A 17,744-nucleotide genomic window follows, 5' to 3' on the forward strand; every position below is an offset into this window, starting at 1 on the left:
TCTTTGTGGGGCAGCTCATTTAATCTTCAAACAATCCTGGGAGGGAATGCTGTTCTCCCCATTTTCCAAATGAGAAAAATAACCCTACTAGATGAAAAATCACTTCCCTGTTGTCACCCAGCCCGTCTGTTACAGAGGCAGGATTGAAACCCAGGGCCATTTGAATCCAGAAGCACAGCTGACAAAGAGCCTCTCCTTGACCGGACTCTTGCTAGGCTTCTCTAAGCTCTCATCTTCTTCTTTTTTTTTTCTTTTTGCGGCACTGCATAGCTAGCGGATCTTAGTTCCCCGACCAGGGATTGAACCCAGGCCTCCGCAGTGAAAGCACCAAGTCCTAACCACTGGATGGCCAGGGAAGTCCCTAAACTCTCTTCCTGACTGGGCCTCAACCTCAGCCTATAAAAACTGCAGCACAAATGATTTAGTCAACCCCTACTACATCTGAAGACATGAACAAACACTAACACAGTTTCTAATAGCTCAAGGCCACACCGGAGCCTGGCAAATGTGCCTGCCTGAGAAAACTCAAAGCTGCCAGAAGTTACTGTTTATTCCAGCCAACGCCTCAAGAAAGGGCCCCATCTCCCAGTCTCTTTGAGAGGCTAGGAGCCAAACTTCCTTAAGTGCCAGTTAGCAAACCCAGGTAAGTTTCATGTGGACCAGAGCCCTCCACCTTCCCACTTTTTGTAGATTTAGCAGGAAATTCCATGTGTAAACCCCATCATTGCCCCTCCCTGCTCTCTCATTCTCCCTTTAAAATGCCCTCTGTACAAATGGAAGTTGAGATCAGTTTATGCTGGGCCCACTTTCCTATTGAAATAGCATATTACTGATTAATATCTGTTCTTAATACTTTAGTGTCTGTCTTTGTTTATCTGTGACAGCTCCTTACCACTAGGTTATCTATCTAATGCTGCTAAGATACAGAATTCCCTGAAATCATTTCTCTATTCAGCCATCTTGATTAAAAGAACTCTGCTCCCAGAGTACTTGTCCAATAGGTGATCACAGGTTTGGACCCCAGGTTGCTGGAGTCTGGGACTCCTCCGTCTTTCTGCTCTGACGCTCACACACATTGGCATGGTCGATGGAGGGGAGAGGGCTGTAGCCACAAGGCACTGTGGAGGGCAGTATAAATACCAATCCAGATGTCCCAGAGGTGCTCAACCAATCCTTCAGCCCTGGCCTTGCGCTGGGTTTCCCTGTGACTGCAGAGAGGTGAGCTGCAGCACAGCCCTGGCATCCCCAAGGCATCCCTGGGGAACTCTGAAGGCCCGGGTGGTGACAGACAGGAGCCTTCTCTTAGACGACCACTGGGGACTCTAGGATGGGAATGTTGGTGGAGAACGCTGGAGCCTGTTCTTTCAACATCACTCCCAGTGATGTCCTGAAGGGGCCGCATCCAGGCGAGTTGCCTGAAATCTGGTCTCTTACAGCCTCTCTAGGATTATTCTGGAATGATCTGACAATAGCTGAAATCAGGGCTTGGAGGAGCACAGGCAGCTGTGGATGCCAAGACCACAAGTCGCTGCAGGGAGCATAGGTGGGGGAGAATGGGAAGGGAGGGATGGAAGCCTCTCCAGAGCTGGCATCCTGGATGGAACCCTGAGGCCCGGGGACTGTCACGGGACCACTGGGGAGGGCTCAGCCCTACAGGAATCTAGCCCCTGATGCCAAGAGACGAGCAGAGGAATGTGTGTTCAATTGTTTTGGGATAGAAAATTGCTGTGAGAAAAAAAAAAATCATTAATATGTTATGATCACATTTTGTTCCCTTTCCCAAGGCAGGCTAATAGGAAGGCAGGCTCAGCCATGTAGGGCTGGTGGCAAGATGTTAAGTGTGCCACAGATAAAACTGGTCAGGCACGCTCATCACCACACCAAGCCTGTCCACGCCCAGCGTGCACCCACACCACACGCTGACCCCACTCCAGAGAAGCACAGTGCTGGCGCGTCACCACGCTAGTTACAGCATTGGCCCACCAGAAATGCCAGCTGTCTGCTGAAGGTGGGGAAAAAGCCAGATAAGGACCAGGTTAGATTTCCTTTATCCTTTAGATTCTTTGCTCATATCTTGTTAAGGCTCTGCCCCCATTCCCCTGGCTTTCCTCTTTTCTTTCTCTTTTATCTTATTTTGTTTATTTATTTATTCATTCATTCATTCATTCGTTTATTTGGCTGCCCCGCATAGCAGGCGGGATCTTAGTTCCCCGACCGGGGATCAAACCTGCACCTCCTGCAGTGGAAGCGCGGAGTCTTAACCACTGGACCGCCAGGGAAGTCCCTCTTTCTTTTTTAATTTTAATTTTAATTTTGTGGGTGGTTCTTTTGGAGCCCTCTGCAGCATTAGGGAACCAGCTCTAATCCTCCTTTATTCCTTCTTCATCCTGGTGAACTTTGGAAAGCAGAAGGATCTTTTAAAAACTCAAATCAAAGCATGTCACACCGCTATCTAAACTCACATTTGTCACATTTAGAATGAACACCAAACTCCTGACCAAGGCCCCTGAGGCCTCATGAGACCTGGCACCTCCCACTCTCTGTGCTCCTCACCCAGACACACTGGGCTGCCCCCCAGGGCCTCTGCATCTGCTGCTCCTTCTGAAGCACGCTTGCCTGTTCGTGTCATGCACATCTGGCTCAAATGCCTCTTCTGGAACGAGTCCCCCCTCCTGAGCCCGCAGCTCCTCACCCCCAGCAGTGCCTATCACATCACCCACCACAGCACTCACCACAGCACCCTCATCACTCACCACAGCACCCATATCACTCACCGCAGCACCCTCATCATCCAGCACAGCACCCACATCACCCACCACATACCCACATCACCCAGCACAGCACCCACATCACCCACCACAGCACCCACATCACCCAGCACAGCACCCACATCACTCACCACATACCCACATCACCCACCACAGCACCCACAGCACCCAGCACAGCACCCACATCACCCACCACATACCCACATCACCCAGCACAGCACCCACATCACTCACCACATACCCACATCACCCACCACAGCACCCACATCACCCAGCACAGCACCCACATCACTCACTACAGCACCCACATCACCCAGCACAGCACCCACATCACTCACTACAGCACCCACATCACCCACCACAGCACCCACAGCACCCAGCACAGCACCCACATCACTCACTACAGCACCCACATCACCCACCACAGCACCCACATCACCCACCATGGTCTTGGACTCTCACCACCATCCCCCACTTGAGATATGGGCCCTTTGATAATGGCAACTTGACCTGTTTGTTTTCCTGCGCATTCCCCAAGGCCTAGACCAGTACCAGGCCCAGAGGTGGGGTGCAACTGACAGCAATGAGTGGAATTATTTCACAGAATAGGAGACCCTGGTTGAGGGGCTGCTGGAGGCCGCATCTCTGTGACTCGCATCCTTCAGGCACTGTTCACTGTCCCACCCTCGGGCCTCCCCACTTTGCAGCACAGTATCTGAGGGACACATGGAGTCGCCCCACAGCACTGCTTCTATTTTCATCCCTGCAGCTGTACTACTTAACAAGCAAAGTTAACCTCAGAGGCCATGAGAGAAATTCTAGGGCCACGTGATACACTGGGCCACCGGCCAAAGCACTTCCTTTTTCAAAGCATCTTCCTCCTTCCGAAGGCTTGAAGCAGGAAGTTAGGCTGCTAGAACCCTGCCAGAGTTTGCAGAAGGTTGTTTGCCAGTGTGGCTGGTGTTGTGACAGCAATTCGTTTGGGGGTTTGAATTTAACTTTACCTTTCGTGAGCAACAAGCAGTAGAGGAGGACCTGTCTCCCCAGACCACTGGGGCAAGAATATCTGGGAAGCCCTTTCACAACACCCCCATGACTCTGCGGTACCCTGAAGGCCAATTGTCCTGGCTGCAGCAGGTGGGCGCTCTCTCCAGTAAAGCAGGTCCCTCGAAGAGGTCAAGTCTGCAGTGCAGCAGACAAGGGGACGACGGTCCCTGCCCATCTGGTCTGACCTGAAATGGGCAGCTGTTGGCTACATCATCCCAAATCATGAGATTAGCAGTCCAGGTCCTAACAGCCAGTGGCTTAGCTCTGCCTGCCACCTGGGTTCATGGGACACCCATTCCTTGAAGAGCTCGGACCTCAGGTGAGCAAGCATGTCCACCTTTCTCCGAGGGAAGAATACTGCTCTCTGAATTGTAATGGCATATTGCCCACCACCTCCCCTCCCCCCAGAACATTCTGACTATAGAGCAGATGGAGGAGTGGCCCTCACACACCAGAAAGCCATGGTCCTTTGCTGACCTTTACATGAGCAGCAGTGAGGCAGCCGATTCAGGACCTACCAGGGGTCACCACGTCTGTGCCCCCCATGCATACAAGTGGGCCGACGCACTGGGCAGGATCCCAAGTAAACTCAAGTACGAGGAGGCAACTGATGTACTGAGACAGGGGCTGAAGTGTGAGCCTTTTTTCTCCATTCTTTTTGTATGACATTGAACATTTGTGACATCTCTGAGGTATATTTTCTTGTTCTTTTGTGTTCCCAGAGTTCCTTTGCAAGATAAGATCTCAGTGTTCTGTATTTTAGACATTCAAAGGAAGAAAACCAGATGGCAGTGGCTTCATGATTTGGGTTTCATTCCTTTTTCCCAGGAGCACTCCCACCCTGGGTCTGTAGGCTGCAGCCATCAGCTGGGAGAGGGGGTGGGGAGGCGCGGAGCAGGAGGCCCCATATTGAGAGCAAGCACAGGCACACCACCCCAGCAGGACTCCTAATATTCGTGCAGAGTCCCACAGCCTTTAAGCACCACAGCCAGAGAGAAGGGGGCCTGGCTGCCCAGCCGGGCGCCTGGACTGAAGACCAGCTCTCCACCCTCTGTCCTGAAACCCACTCAGCTCTTGGCTAATCCCCTCCCTCCTTGCCTGAAACAGGCAACTCCAGGCTTCTCACAGAAGCGTCTTCTGTGGGGACCCACCAAGGCTGAGTTCACAGTAAGGGTGAATAAGGACAGACCTGCCAGGCAGGGTGCAAGTATCACACATATCAGGACTTTCAAAGCACATCATTTAAAGTTTTAGGCACTGCAGGCCCTGCAGGGACGACTGGGCTCCTGCAGGCCTGTGGGTCTAAATGCAGCGCTTCAGCTCTGTCTTGGCCACTGCCGCCCTGGGTACCTCATCAGGGCAAAGTGCAGGGCTCGGGCCCAGGTGAAGAACTGAGCCAGTGGGTAGTTGTTGCTCAGCCCTGCTGCTCCGAAGGCCTGGAAGACACAGGGCGGGAGGGGAGGAAGCCCTGGGTGAGCCCTCGTCCCCGAGAGGCCCAGGAACAAGTGCCTGCTCCTAAGATCTCAGAACAGCTCATAACAGCCACCTTCCCGAGCATGTCCCCTGACACCTGTGTGATAACGATGTTCTGGAAGACTTCAGGTGGGCCCGCACTTGCCATCCCAGGGATGCCAGACTCCCCATGTCTGCTCTGCTAGGTGACTTCTGCCATCGGGAAATCCCTCTGTTGGGGCCAGGGATTGAGATTTGGGAAGGAGGCATCCCTGCATGGTTAGGAGCCTGGGCCTGCTGAAAGAAGGACCTAGGTTCCCCAAATCTGAGCTCAGCTCCTTGCAAGCTGAGTGACCTTGGACAAGTCACTTCACTTTTCTGAGCTCTGTTTCCACATATTCAAAATAGTGGAGGGAATAGGACACTTCATAGCATTGTTCTGAGGAGGAAAAGGAAAGTCACGTGTGGTGAGTGTGCGCAAAGGGCAGCTGAAGGAGAGGGAGTTTTGCATCTGTTGTAAATGATTCAATGGAACCACCGATCCGCTGTCTGTGCTCACCAGAATAGAATGATCAATCACTCGGTTCGCCATGGATGGGGCCACCATTTTAATCATGGCAATATCCAAACCTGCAGCCTGCAAGGAAGAGGGAGTGTGGTTAGGGGGGCAGACCCGAGGGCCGAACGCTTGGAAGAATGATCAGTTTCACAGGGAAGAGTAGAAACTACAGCTCAGAACCGAACCTGAGGTCCCGCTGGACCACAAGCTCCAGCAGGCAGCCCTGCCTCGTGTACAGTGTGTGTCCAGCACCAAGGAGGGTGGAGGGGGAGGCGATGGTGACTAGCAGGATGACTCAGGATGTTGTGCAGTGTGAGTGGGCGTGTAGTCTGGCTTGTGCTTTGTTCAGGGTCATGGCCACTCTGTTTCCAACTGGACACTGGACCAAGGCCAGCCAGGACTCTGAGGAATTGAGCTGCGAGGATCTACCATGATTGTGGGCATTCGAGCGAAGCCCCTTATAGCCCTCAAAGCTGGCACTAGAGAACCAAGAAACTGGGAACTTGAGACTGGGTCACCGCCCCCCACCCCCTTAACGAGGCCTCTCGGCTAAAGGGTGGAGGCCCCATGGAGAGCTGGAGGAGGCAGGGGTCAGCGTGGCATCATCGTGCCTGGAGGTAGAGGCCCTCAGAAGAGCCGTTTAAGGAAAAAAGTCACACCTGAAAGTAAAGCTTCTCTTTTGGCTAATTCCCTTGTTTACTCTTAGTTTGCCTGATGCCTGGAAGTCCAGGCGGGGCTGTAGCTGAGGCCGGGGGGGCGTGTGGCCCTGTCGGGCCCGCTGTCTTGGACCCCGAAATTCATCGGGTCAATAAAACAGAAAGTTCAGTCCTTTTTTATTGTACCTTTTCCATTTTTGAAAAGCTGCCCAAGCAGTCCCAAGGAGAGTTGGTCAAAGTTATTTATGTCAAGGAGCCAAGCGCTTTCTCTGTGGTTTGCTGAATGGGGAGGGAAGAGTCCAAGTCTACAGATTCAATCCCTCACCGTGACCTCAGGACCTGTCCTCTGTGAGGCCCCTTGGCCTGCTACCTCCTTCCCGCCCCGTCCAGGAGGTGGGCAGCTTTCAGCACCAGCAGCCGGGCCTGCTCGATCTCCACGCGGGACTGGGCAATGTCGGCCAGGACGGTGCCCTGCTCTACCAGGGGCTTCATGAAGGCCACTCGGGACTTCGCCTGCAGACACAGGAGACAGGACGGGAGGCTCGGGGCTGTGCCCTGCAGAGGAGGTAGGTGGAAGCACACAGGAGAGGGCTGGAGGGGAAGGGGGGCAGAAGTGGGACCATGCAGCATTTGTCACTTTGCCAGCTCTCCAGCCACTGGAAGCTTCCAGGGAGAAGAGCCAGACGCAGACAAAGTTCGTGGGCACTGCGGAGCTGGTCAACGTGGTGGCTGCACAAATTACTTCCGGGAACCCCTTTACTCCAGCCATCCAGCCCCTTCTGGGCAGGCTCGGCTGGCAGGCAGCGACAGTGCTTGATCTGAGCCGCCTCTGGCCCAGGGCTACTCTGGGAACTAGGCAGTGACTGTGGGCGCCTCACACAGGCCAGGAGGACGCCCTCGGGAGCAAAGTGGCTGCCAGAGCCCCCTTGTTGCCAACCGTTATTGCAATGGGGATTCTACAGTCTTTGAAAGCCATAAGTGATCAGAAAAGGTTATAAGGGATCCTTCTCCCCCCGCTTTTTAAACTAAAAATAGTTTTGACACAAATAATATATCTCATGGCAGAAATAGTACACATTTGCAGACAAAAAAAGAAAATACAAACACCCGGTATCCCATCATCTAGTCACTTACACTTAATATTTGGTGGATACCCTTCTACACTTTTTGTACATGCATACACATACATCTGCACTTTTTACCAAAAATGGAGTCATACTCTATATAATGCTTTGTAGCCTGCTTTTTTTTTTTTTTTTTTTCATTTAAGAGCATCTCTCTCTATATTAAGAAATAGATTTCTAGGGAATTCCCTGGCGGTCCAGTGGTTAGGACTCTACGCTTCCACTGCAGGGGCACAGGTTCCATCCCTGGTTGGGGAACTAAGATCCCTGTATGCCACGTGGCACACCCCCCAAAAAAAAAAGAAGAAGAAATAAAGAAATAGATTTCTATAGCATCATTTTGGAATTTCACTGCATGCCCATATCACCGTTATCTAGACTAGGCTCCGATTGTTAACCTTATAGGTTGTTTCCAACATATTATAATCACGGCTGTGGTGAGCCTCCTAGTATCAAATCTAATTACTCCTTGTGACCAAGTCCTGTGAGTGGAATAACCACGTGAATACTATGGCACCGTCTAAGACTTCTGACACGTATGGTCAAACTTCTCTGCAGGATGGGACTGGAGTACTATATACTATACCTGAGCCCTTAGAGAGGAGCATTTTCTTTTCAAAGAAAAAAAAAAAAAACACGGTTGGTCTCAACTCAAAAGGGTGTGAATCTCAGGTTTGCTCAGTAATCCAAACACACTGGACCACTTCTGTTCTTTGTACAGAGTGTCTTGTGAAATATTTGTTTGGTCTCAACGGTTTGCTTCATCTTTGTGAAATCAATACAACTGATTTGAATTGCCGTTCCCAGCAAGAGGTTTCTTTTGTGTGGGCTTCCAACCTTTGAGGGGGTCACAGAAGAACAACGTTTTTAGGACATGTAGGAGAGGAGGGTGGTGCAGGACTGGATGCTGGAACCCCAGGCTCTCCCAGGTATCTGATTTTTAAAGATGACCTGGTAGAAGGAATGGTCCTCAGTAGGCCATGACTCTGTGGATCTTGGAACCTTGCCCGCTGCTGCCACAGAGCCTGGCCTTTTCCTTCTGGTCACCTCGACAGAGTGAGGCCTATTCTCTACATTTCAAACTTCAGCTAAGTAGCAGATGCAAAGCAAAGACAGGGACACAGCTTCTTGAAAGAACATCACCTTGTTTCACCTGCTAAGTCTGCTCTCAGAAAACAGTTAGGATTTGAAGTCTGATAAGAAAACAGACGGTGGTTCTGGGACAGAGACGGGCCTTCATGAGCATTAGCACCCTTTCTGAGTACCCGATCGGCAGCATGCAGTGATGGATCCTGCCGGAACCCAGTTGGCCCTGGAGGATCTCAAAACCCGGGCCGGGACCCAGGACCATGTTCTCCTTGGGCACGCGCACCTGCTTGAACAGGACTTCACTGTGGCCACTTGAAAGACCCAAAGGTTTCCCCTGAGCAAATCGCCTACCCATTTTCCTTGGATGTGTTATCCCTCGCTTCAGACAGGCCATCTACGGCAATATTCCTGCCCTTTTGTAGGCTTCTAATGGACATGGTTGAAGGGGGAGGGAGGGCAGAAAGGAGCCTACTAAAGATGAAAAATAAATCACAGATTTACAATATCAAATGGATAGTTTGCCATTCCTTTTATAAAACATGCTTCTGCCTTAAGCTGAAACTGCCTAGCAGTATGTGACTCTAACAATGCAGTGATCCTACAGAAACACTGAAGGCAAAATGTGAACATCGTGAGCAAAGAGAAAGAGCCCCTGTGAGAGGACTTCTGGGCCTGGAGGTCGGCTGTCCATCCTGAGGTCTAGAAGAGAAGGTCTGGAGGGCACTTCCTGCCTCCTGCTCTGTCCTCTGTGGCCTCCTTGCCTTGCAGAAACCTGTTTATTTTCTAAGCTTAGAAGAGAAAAAAAAAGTATAAAATCCTGTCTGAAATTTGCCTGGGTTGTTGATACTCATGGATGGAATTGAAATGCAGGAGCATGTGACCTTCCAAATGTCGTCATACCCTTACAGGTGTTACTCCCTGTGCTGGAGCAAGGGCTGCCCAAAGCCTTTTCTGCAGGCTCAGACCCAGACGCACACAGAGAGGAGAGCCGCCCCTGGAGGGCCAACCTGGTGCGTCCTCCAGCCCATACACCGTCAGAGACTGGATGATTTTTATCCCGAGTATCCACGGGAACCAGGAACATGGACTGCTGCTGGTGGTGTGAGTCGTTTTTCGCATAAACACGCAGAGCTGACAGCGAGGATCCAGCATACCTGCCAGGAAAGGAGAGAGACCCCATCATCTGACACCAGGGCCATCAGATCTCTTCATAGATGCAGTCCCGGCCCAGGGAAGCCGAAACCATCAAGCAGACAGGGTCCTTTAAGACTTCCCGTGATCAGATGGGGACATGCAGGCCCTTTACCAGCTATAAGAACAATTGGTTTTTGTCCCAGTGAGGAAGGAATCCAACACCATAAGAGCAATTTTTTTAAAAAAGCACCACATCGAGTTGAAAATATAATTGCAAGACAAGAGGCTCAAAACTGCTTCTTTATCACTGGCAGCCTGTTCTGCTTTGTTCCAACAGGCAGTGGAAATATAATGGCTTTGGGTATAATCCAGAATCAGGCCAGCCTTGAACTCTGGGTTCCCTACTTGCTAGTGGGGGGCTAGTACCTTAGGCAAGTGACTCAAGTCACTTCTCTGTCCTAGTTTCCTTCTCCATAACGTGGGGATAATAACACGGACCTTCCAGGGAGGCGGGGGACTCAGTGAGGTGAGGTCCGCACAGCACATATGCAGGGCCCTGCAGAGTTAATGCCTAGTGAACGACAGGATTATCACCAGCCCTTCTGACCTCACAGCAGAGGGGGCGCCAGTGAGGAAGTGACCTCCTGCCTTTCCAAAGGGAGATGCCCACGGCAGAACAAGAGAGTTGGGAGTGAAGGAGAGATTCCTAGAACTGTCACATGTGAGGTCACCGGGTGACCGACATAGAACCTCTGATTCTCCCAGGGTTTATTGCCTCTTCTGGGAGCAGAGACAAGATTTTTTTGTGTCAACTGGAAATGAAGCTTGTCCCTCCCACAGTTTCTCAGACAACAGCAGGGCAGAGAAGACATGCTTATCAATGCAGACCCACATAAGTGTAATTGAAAAATGAATTTCAGGCCAAATACCTGAGATCCACCACTTGTGACCATTTATGACATAGAAGCCATCCTCCTCTCGGATGGAAGACTCAATGTTGGTGGCACCTGAGGAGGCAACCTGAGTGAGAGCACATTCTGATTAGAGATGGCAAGTGTCCCACAGTCCCTGACGGCAGAACCCAGATGGGGTCAGGTGAGGGTCTGGCCTGAAGAGAAGGAGTGCCTGTGAGTGACCTAAGCAAGGTACCTGGGGCTCAGTCATAGCAAAACAGGAGCAGGCCTTTCCCTCGAGCAACGGAATCAGCCAGCGGGCCTTCTGCTCCTCGGTGCCGCATCGCACCAGCAGCTGCCTGTGTCTGGAGCAGAACAGTTAAAGATCTGAAAAGGAGAAAAAGCAGAAGGGTGATCCCTGGCTCACAGGATCTTGGAAACTGTCAAAGGGCTTCCTGATAGGCAAATTGAGGACAATCTAGCGGGGTTTATTGGTATAGAGATTCTATAGAATGCATAATTCTTTTTTTAAACTGAGATATAATTGACCCAGAATGGATAATTTCTTTTTAATTTTATTGAAGTATAGTTGATTTACAGTGTTGTGTTAATTTCTACTGTACAGCAAAGTGATTCAGTTATACGTTGTACATGTACATATATACATTCTTTTTCATATTCTTTTCCATTATGGTTTATCACAGGATTTTTTTTTTATAATTGCTTTACAATGGTGTGTTAGTTTCTGCTTTATAACAAAGTGAATCAGCTATACATATACATATATCCCCATATCTCCTCCCTCTTCCATCTCCCTCCCATCCTCTCTATCCCACCCCCTCTAGGTGGTCACAAAGCACCGAGCAGATCTCCCTGTGCTATGCAGCTGCTTCCCACTAGCTATCTGTTTTACATTTGGTAGTGTATATATGTCCATGCCACTCTCTCACTTCGTCCCAGCTTACCCTTCCCCCTCCCAGTGTCCTCAAGTCCATTGTCTACGTCTGTGTCTTTATTCCTGTCCTGCCCCTCGGTTCTTCAGAACTTTTTTTTTTTTTTTTAGATTCCATATATATGTGTTAGCATACGGTATTTGTTTTTCTCTTTCTGACTTACTTCACTCTGTATGACAGACTCTAGGTCCATCCACCTCACTACAAATAACTCAATTTTGTTTCTTTTTATGGCTGAGTAATATTCCATCGCATATATATGCCACATCTTCTTTATCCATTCGTCTGTGGATGGACATTTAGGTTGCTTCCATGTCCTGGCTATTGTAAATAGAGCTGCAATGAACATTGTGGTACATGACTCTTTTTGAATTATGGTTTTCTCAGGGTATATGCCCAGTAGTGGGATTGCTGGGTCGTATGGTAGTTCTAGTTTTAGTTTTTTTTTTTTTTTTTTTAGTTTTAGTTTTTTAAGGAACCTCCATACTGTTCTCCATAGTGGCTGTAGCAGTTTACATTCCCACCAACAGTGCAAGAGGGTTCCCTTTTCTCCACACCCTCTCCAGCATTTATTTTTTGTAGATTTTTTGATGATGGCCATTCTGACTGGTGTTAGGTGATACCTCATTGTAGTTTTGATTTGCATTACTCTAATGATTAATGATGTTGAGCATTCTTTCATGTGTTTGTTGGCAATCTGTATATCTTCTTTGGAGAAATGTCTATTTAGGTCTTCTGCCCATTTTTAGATTGGGTTGTTTGTCTTTTTGATATTGAGCTGCATGAGCTGCTTGTAAATTTTAGAGATTAATCCTTTGTCAGTTGCTTCATTTACAAATATTTTCTCCCATTCTGACGGTTGTCTTTTCGTCTTGTTTATGTTTTCCTTCGCTGTATCATGGGATATTGAATATAGTTCCCTGTGCTATACAGTAGGACCTTGTTATTTATCCATCCTATATATAGTAGTTTGCATCTGCTAACCCCAAACTCCCAATGAATCCCTCCCCCATACCCCTCCCCCTTGGCAACCACAAGTCCGTTCTCTATGTCTGTGAGTCTGTTTCTGTTTCGTCAATAAGTTCATTTGTGTCATATTTTAGATTCCACATATAAGTGATGTCATATAACATTTGTCTTTCCCTTTCTGACTTACTTCACTTAGTATGATAATCTCTAGGTTCATCCATGTTGCTGCAAATGGCATTATTTCATTTTTTTTTATGGCTGAGTAGTATTCCATTGTACATATGTACCACATCTTCTTTATCCATAGAATGGATAATTCTTTTTTTTTTTAAGATTTATTTGTTATTTATTTATTTATTTGTATTTATTTTTAGTTGCATCGGGTCTTAGTTGCAGCACGCAGGATCTTTGTTGAGGCATGTGGGATCTTTCATTGTGGCACGTGGGCCTCTCTCTAGTTGTGGCATGCGGGTTTTCTCTTCTGTAGTTGTGGCACGCAGGCTCCAGGGCACGTGGCCTCTGTAATTGTGCCGTGCAGGTTCCAGAGCGTGTGGGCGCTGTAATTTGCGGCACACAGGCTCTCTAGTTGAGGCGCATGAGCTCAGTAGTTGTGGCACGTGGGCTTAGTTGCCCCACGGCATGTGGGATTTTAGTCCCCTGACCAGGGATTGAACCTGCGTCCCCTGCCTTGTAAGGTGGATCCTTACCACTGGACCACGAGGGAAGTCCCTAGAATGGATAATTCTTAATGACAGAATCAATCCATCTATCCCCAGGCACTGGAGCAGAAGGCAGTGAAAACTCATCAGCCCACTAGAAAAAGCCTATAGGCAATCAGACCTCTTCATCACCATTTGGACTTAGCAGCCATTCTGTTTACTTAAATGTTCTTGGTTATCTTTTATTGCAAAACCATAACAAAAATTGGGAAACAGTGGCTTAGCCAAGTTTGTCCTATGCTTTGAGAAGAGTGCTGGCTGCATCCCTCACTCCCCCAGCGGCAGTTCCTACCTGGCTGAATGGCAAAGCTGGACGGCAGGTAGTGAGCCAGGCAGCTGGAGGCCACATCGGCAAGGGAGTCGCCTGAGGTAGTGAGTTCCCAGTCAAGGACGGCAAGCACCTCGGCCGTTTCCGGATGGACTAGCACGTTGTCCAGCCTGAAGGAGCTACAGAAGGGATGAAGTCAGCGCTAAGAAAACTGACCGCTAGGGTGTATTCTGTGCTGGGCGTCTTCTGCTGACCCCTTCAGAAGCACTCCCCACCCCTCCCATGTGCCCGGGAGCCTGCATGGGCTGCATCCACCAGCTCCTTTGCCCTCTGGCTCAGTCGGGCTCAACCAACTTGGACACCAGCAGGTGGTGGGAAGGGGGCCTGCTTATTAATTCCCCACCTCCCTCTCAGCAGAATACTGAGGGATATTCCTCTCCCGAGGGCCACAGCTTTGGTCAGGTAGCCCTCTCTACCTAGCAACCATGTCTGGGTTCTGGTAATTACTCCTTCCCTGAGATGGTTTTAAAACAAGTCTGCAAGTTTTTGACACTCCTGCCACAAAAGGAAGAGTCTAATCCTTCACCCCTGGAAGCATCTCACTTCTAACAATTACAATGCAGGTGGAAGCGGTGCCGAGTGACTCCCGAGACGAGGACAGAAAAGGTGATCAGCTCCCGCCTGGCCCTCTCCCCTCAGAACACACACCTTTGCAGCCCTGAGCCTCCAGGTAAGAAGTCCAGCTACCCGGAAGCTGCCATGCTGGAGAGACCAGGTGGGAAACCACAGAGACACAGAGAGAGGCTCCAGGAGCTCAGCTCCCTTCTGCCCCCATGCAGGTGTGAGCGAGCCTTCAGGTGATTCCGGCCCCCCGCCTGAGACCCACCTCAGTGGCACAAACAGCCATCCTGTCCCCATACTGCAGATTCATGAGTAAGATCATTGCTGTCGCTGCTGACAGGCATGCAGTTTTGGAGTTGTGTGTTGTGCTGTAGTTACAACTGGAGCCCGGGCTTGCACCTTTGGACCTGAGGGTGGTACTAACTCCTGCTGTTGCACAGGCCACGCCCCCTATCATAGAGAATTAACTGGCCCAAATGTCAGTAGTGCCAAAGCTGAGAAACCCTGCTTAAAGGCCACGCACAGGAAGAGCCCATGCAGTGGATAATTCTCAACTGTAAACTGGGCCAAGACCAGCTGCTTAATTTCCCCTTCAAACGCCCTTCCCATTACTTTCCATATCTAGAGCCACACAATTGAATACTGTGCATCCACTTTTAAAAATTGACTCTATGTGCACAAAGAAAAACATCCAAGATACCTTGTTAGATTAAAATAAAAACAAGTAAGACAGCAACAGGCTGTATAGCATAATCCCATACAAATTACAAGAATATTTTGGATGCTTGGGAAAAAAATGAGGAAAGTATATACAAAATTTAACAGTGGTTATCTGGGGAGAATGCAAGCTGTGAGAGAGGAAAGAAATGGCAGTTAAACTTTCTATATTGTTGAAAAACTAAAATTCAACCTAGTAAATTTGAAGATCTAATTGGCTGGTTTCAACAATTCAGGAATCAGCATTTTATCTAGCAACTAGAAGGGCACTCCTAGGGGTTGTACAAAATGGAACATTTTTATAGGAAGAAGGGTGGGGCAAGGGAGCTCTTAGCAGAAGAAAATAAGGATTATTTTCAGGCCAGGATATCTTTTTGGAGAGAGGTAACAGGCAAGGATATTATCATGCAGATTTCCTCCCCATCCACTGGGGCAGGAGTGAGGGTGGGGGGAATGGAGAGGACCCACGTGACAGATTACCACATTGGTGCTGACCAGAAAATTCCTAACTGGTTAATTAAGATTGCATTTCTGGTGAAGGTCAAAACTACAATTAGATTAAGTATGAAATCTCAGTTTGGTACCATGGGCACTAGCACAAGTGATGCCATTTGGGGCCAGTGGTTTTTCTCTTTAACAATATATATTATACGTGTCACTATATGGAGAAATCTTTTATTTTCTTGACGTCAAAAGTTATCTTCTACCCTAACCCCACCCCCTTGCACTGCCTTCCACAGAACAAGACCTAATTTTGTTTGGTAAAAACTTTTATATATATCTTGTAGAGTGCGTCCAGTTGTGTGCTGGTAAATGCTTAAGAACTAGCTTCTGGGGTGGAGGGGGAGGTGGTGATTTACAGTGTTCGCCAATTTCTGTGCTGTAAATGCTACAACCACAGCCCGTTTCAAGGTACCACCATGATTTCGTTGAATGTGCAACTGAGAAGAAAAACACGCAATTAGGTCTCTCAAGCCTGAGAAAGCTAGCTCCAGTGCCCATTCCCAGCCATTCTTGACAAATAATTGGATATTGAGCTGCTTTCTTTTTCAAAAGGGTCAGAGTACAATCAGCCATCTACTGAGCTTTTCTCTTTTTGAGTGGGATAGGCAAGTTGAGAGCCAGAACTGAGTTCTTCCAGACCATTGAGGGGAATTTATGTTTTGATGGGGAACAAAGACAGAGACAGGGAAGGAGAAGGGGACGGGGGACAGGAGGCTGATTTTTTTTTTTTTTTTTGGCTGCGCCAGGTCTTAGTTGCGGCATGTGGCATCTTTAGTTGCAGCATGCTGGCTTCTTAGTTGTGGCATGTGGACTTAGTTGCGGCACGCATGGGAGATCTAGTTCCCTGACCAGGGATCGAACCCGGGCCCCCTGCATTGGGGGCGCGTGTCGTGGTCCAAATCCGGGTCGGAAAAGAATTTCTAGACACAAGGCAGAATGTAAAGAAGATAGAATTTATTAGAGGGAAGGGTCGCTGCCAGAACAGTGGGCTGACTTCCTATTCCGAACATGTGCTATTAGTCAGTTTTTATAGCCAGAGAACAAAGGAATGGTCCGAGGTGAAAATTTCATTTACTGATTGGTCGAGGCACATATACCTTCCTTCTATAGAGTGGGGTTGGGACAGGGCAGATGCCTTTCCTTATTTGGGACAGGTCCCATCACCCAGGTGGGCTCAGGAATTTCGTAACCATCGCAACATGGTAAGGAGGGTGATTAAGAGTCCAGTAGGGGGTGTGACCCTGAAACCTTTTCAGGCAGGGTCGTCCTTTGTCCTTGAAGCACCATTGTCCTTGGAGCACCACAGCTCGTAGTCTTGCTCACTGGACCACCAGAGAAGTACCAGGAGGCTGATATTTAGAGAGGAAATTCCAGTGGAATATAGATGTTTAAAGGGAATTGCTGTGATGTTTGCCATGTGGTATGCAATGTCACTCTTCTTCCACACCTTCTCCAAAAAATCTTCAGTAAAACTTTATCGCTCCATCATGTATAGCAGACTGGAACTGGTCTCCTAGCATTGCATTTAAACACTGAATGCAGCCTCAGTGTGGACCAAGGGTGAGAGCTCTGGTTACCGTTGGGGGCCTTGCCACACCTGGCCACATCTGATTATTTTTAATAATGAGCATGCATTATTCGAGTTGTCAGCAAAAGAAAAACTAAGTTACCTGCACCTAAGAATGTGGAGTTGACAGTTATTTTCTTACCTGACTCAGTAGAACATGGCATAGAGACCTTTGCACTTGCAAAAGGGAATCAAGTCCTGGAATGGAATATAAACCAGTGGGGTCTGTTTAGAAGAGTGTTTTGTTATAGAAAATAATCTCCCTAAAACTTCTTGTGTCCTTCCATTGTGTTTTTATTACAAACCTTTGGCAGAACCTCAGACATGCTAATAAGCCTCCCTAACAGCTTTATAAAGAGTAGACCCCTGTTCAAACTTGCCCTGTGGTTCAGGTTCCTGAGATCGTGCTGATCCTGTGGACTCGTAACTTGGATGGAAGGCATTCAAGTCTCTGGCATGTTCCTCCAATGAGGTGCAAATATGGATTCCTATTATTGCCAAGGTTCAGGGCCTGGACTAAGAAACTGACAGAGAGACAGAGACAGAGAGACAGAAGGAGAGAGAGGGGGGGAAAAACACATCTTCATACCTAACTATAGGTATACATTTCCTGGCTTTGGGTACTTGCTTTCTTTATGTCAGTGGTACCTCTCAAGTTCACCCTCTTTGTTGCTCCCAATGATGGATACTCCTGGGACTGGCAC

General features: G+C 48.7%; 1 protein-coding gene across 1 annotated transcript; it reads right to left on the minus strand.

Moving 5' to 3' along the window:
- Nucleotides 1-5,073: 5,073 nt before the first annotated feature.
- LOC132348064 (acyl-CoA dehydrogenase family member 10-like) lies at nucleotides 5,074-13,498 on the minus strand. Its single transcript, XM_059895218.1, has 7 exons — nucleotides 13,485-13,498; nucleotides 10,979-11,087; nucleotides 10,759-10,849; nucleotides 9,703-9,849; nucleotides 6,808-6,995; nucleotides 5,827-5,904; nucleotides 5,074-5,251 (listed from the first exon to the last, which is right to left on the minus strand). The coding sequence occupies exons 1-7, from the start codon at nucleotides 13,496-13,498 to the stop codon at nucleotides 5,132-5,134; spliced, it is 747 nt and encodes a 248-aa protein (XP_059751201.1). The 3' UTR covers nucleotides 5,074-5,131.
- Nucleotides 13,499-17,744: the final 4,246 nt, after the last annotated feature.

This window comes from Balaenoptera ricei, chromosome 14 (assembly GCF_028023285.1).
Source record: "Balaenoptera ricei isolate mBalRic1 chromosome 14, mBalRic1.hap2, whole genome shotgun sequence".
Taxonomy (NCBI): Eukaryota; Metazoa; Chordata; class Mammalia; order Artiodactyla; family Balaenopteridae; genus Balaenoptera; species Balaenoptera ricei.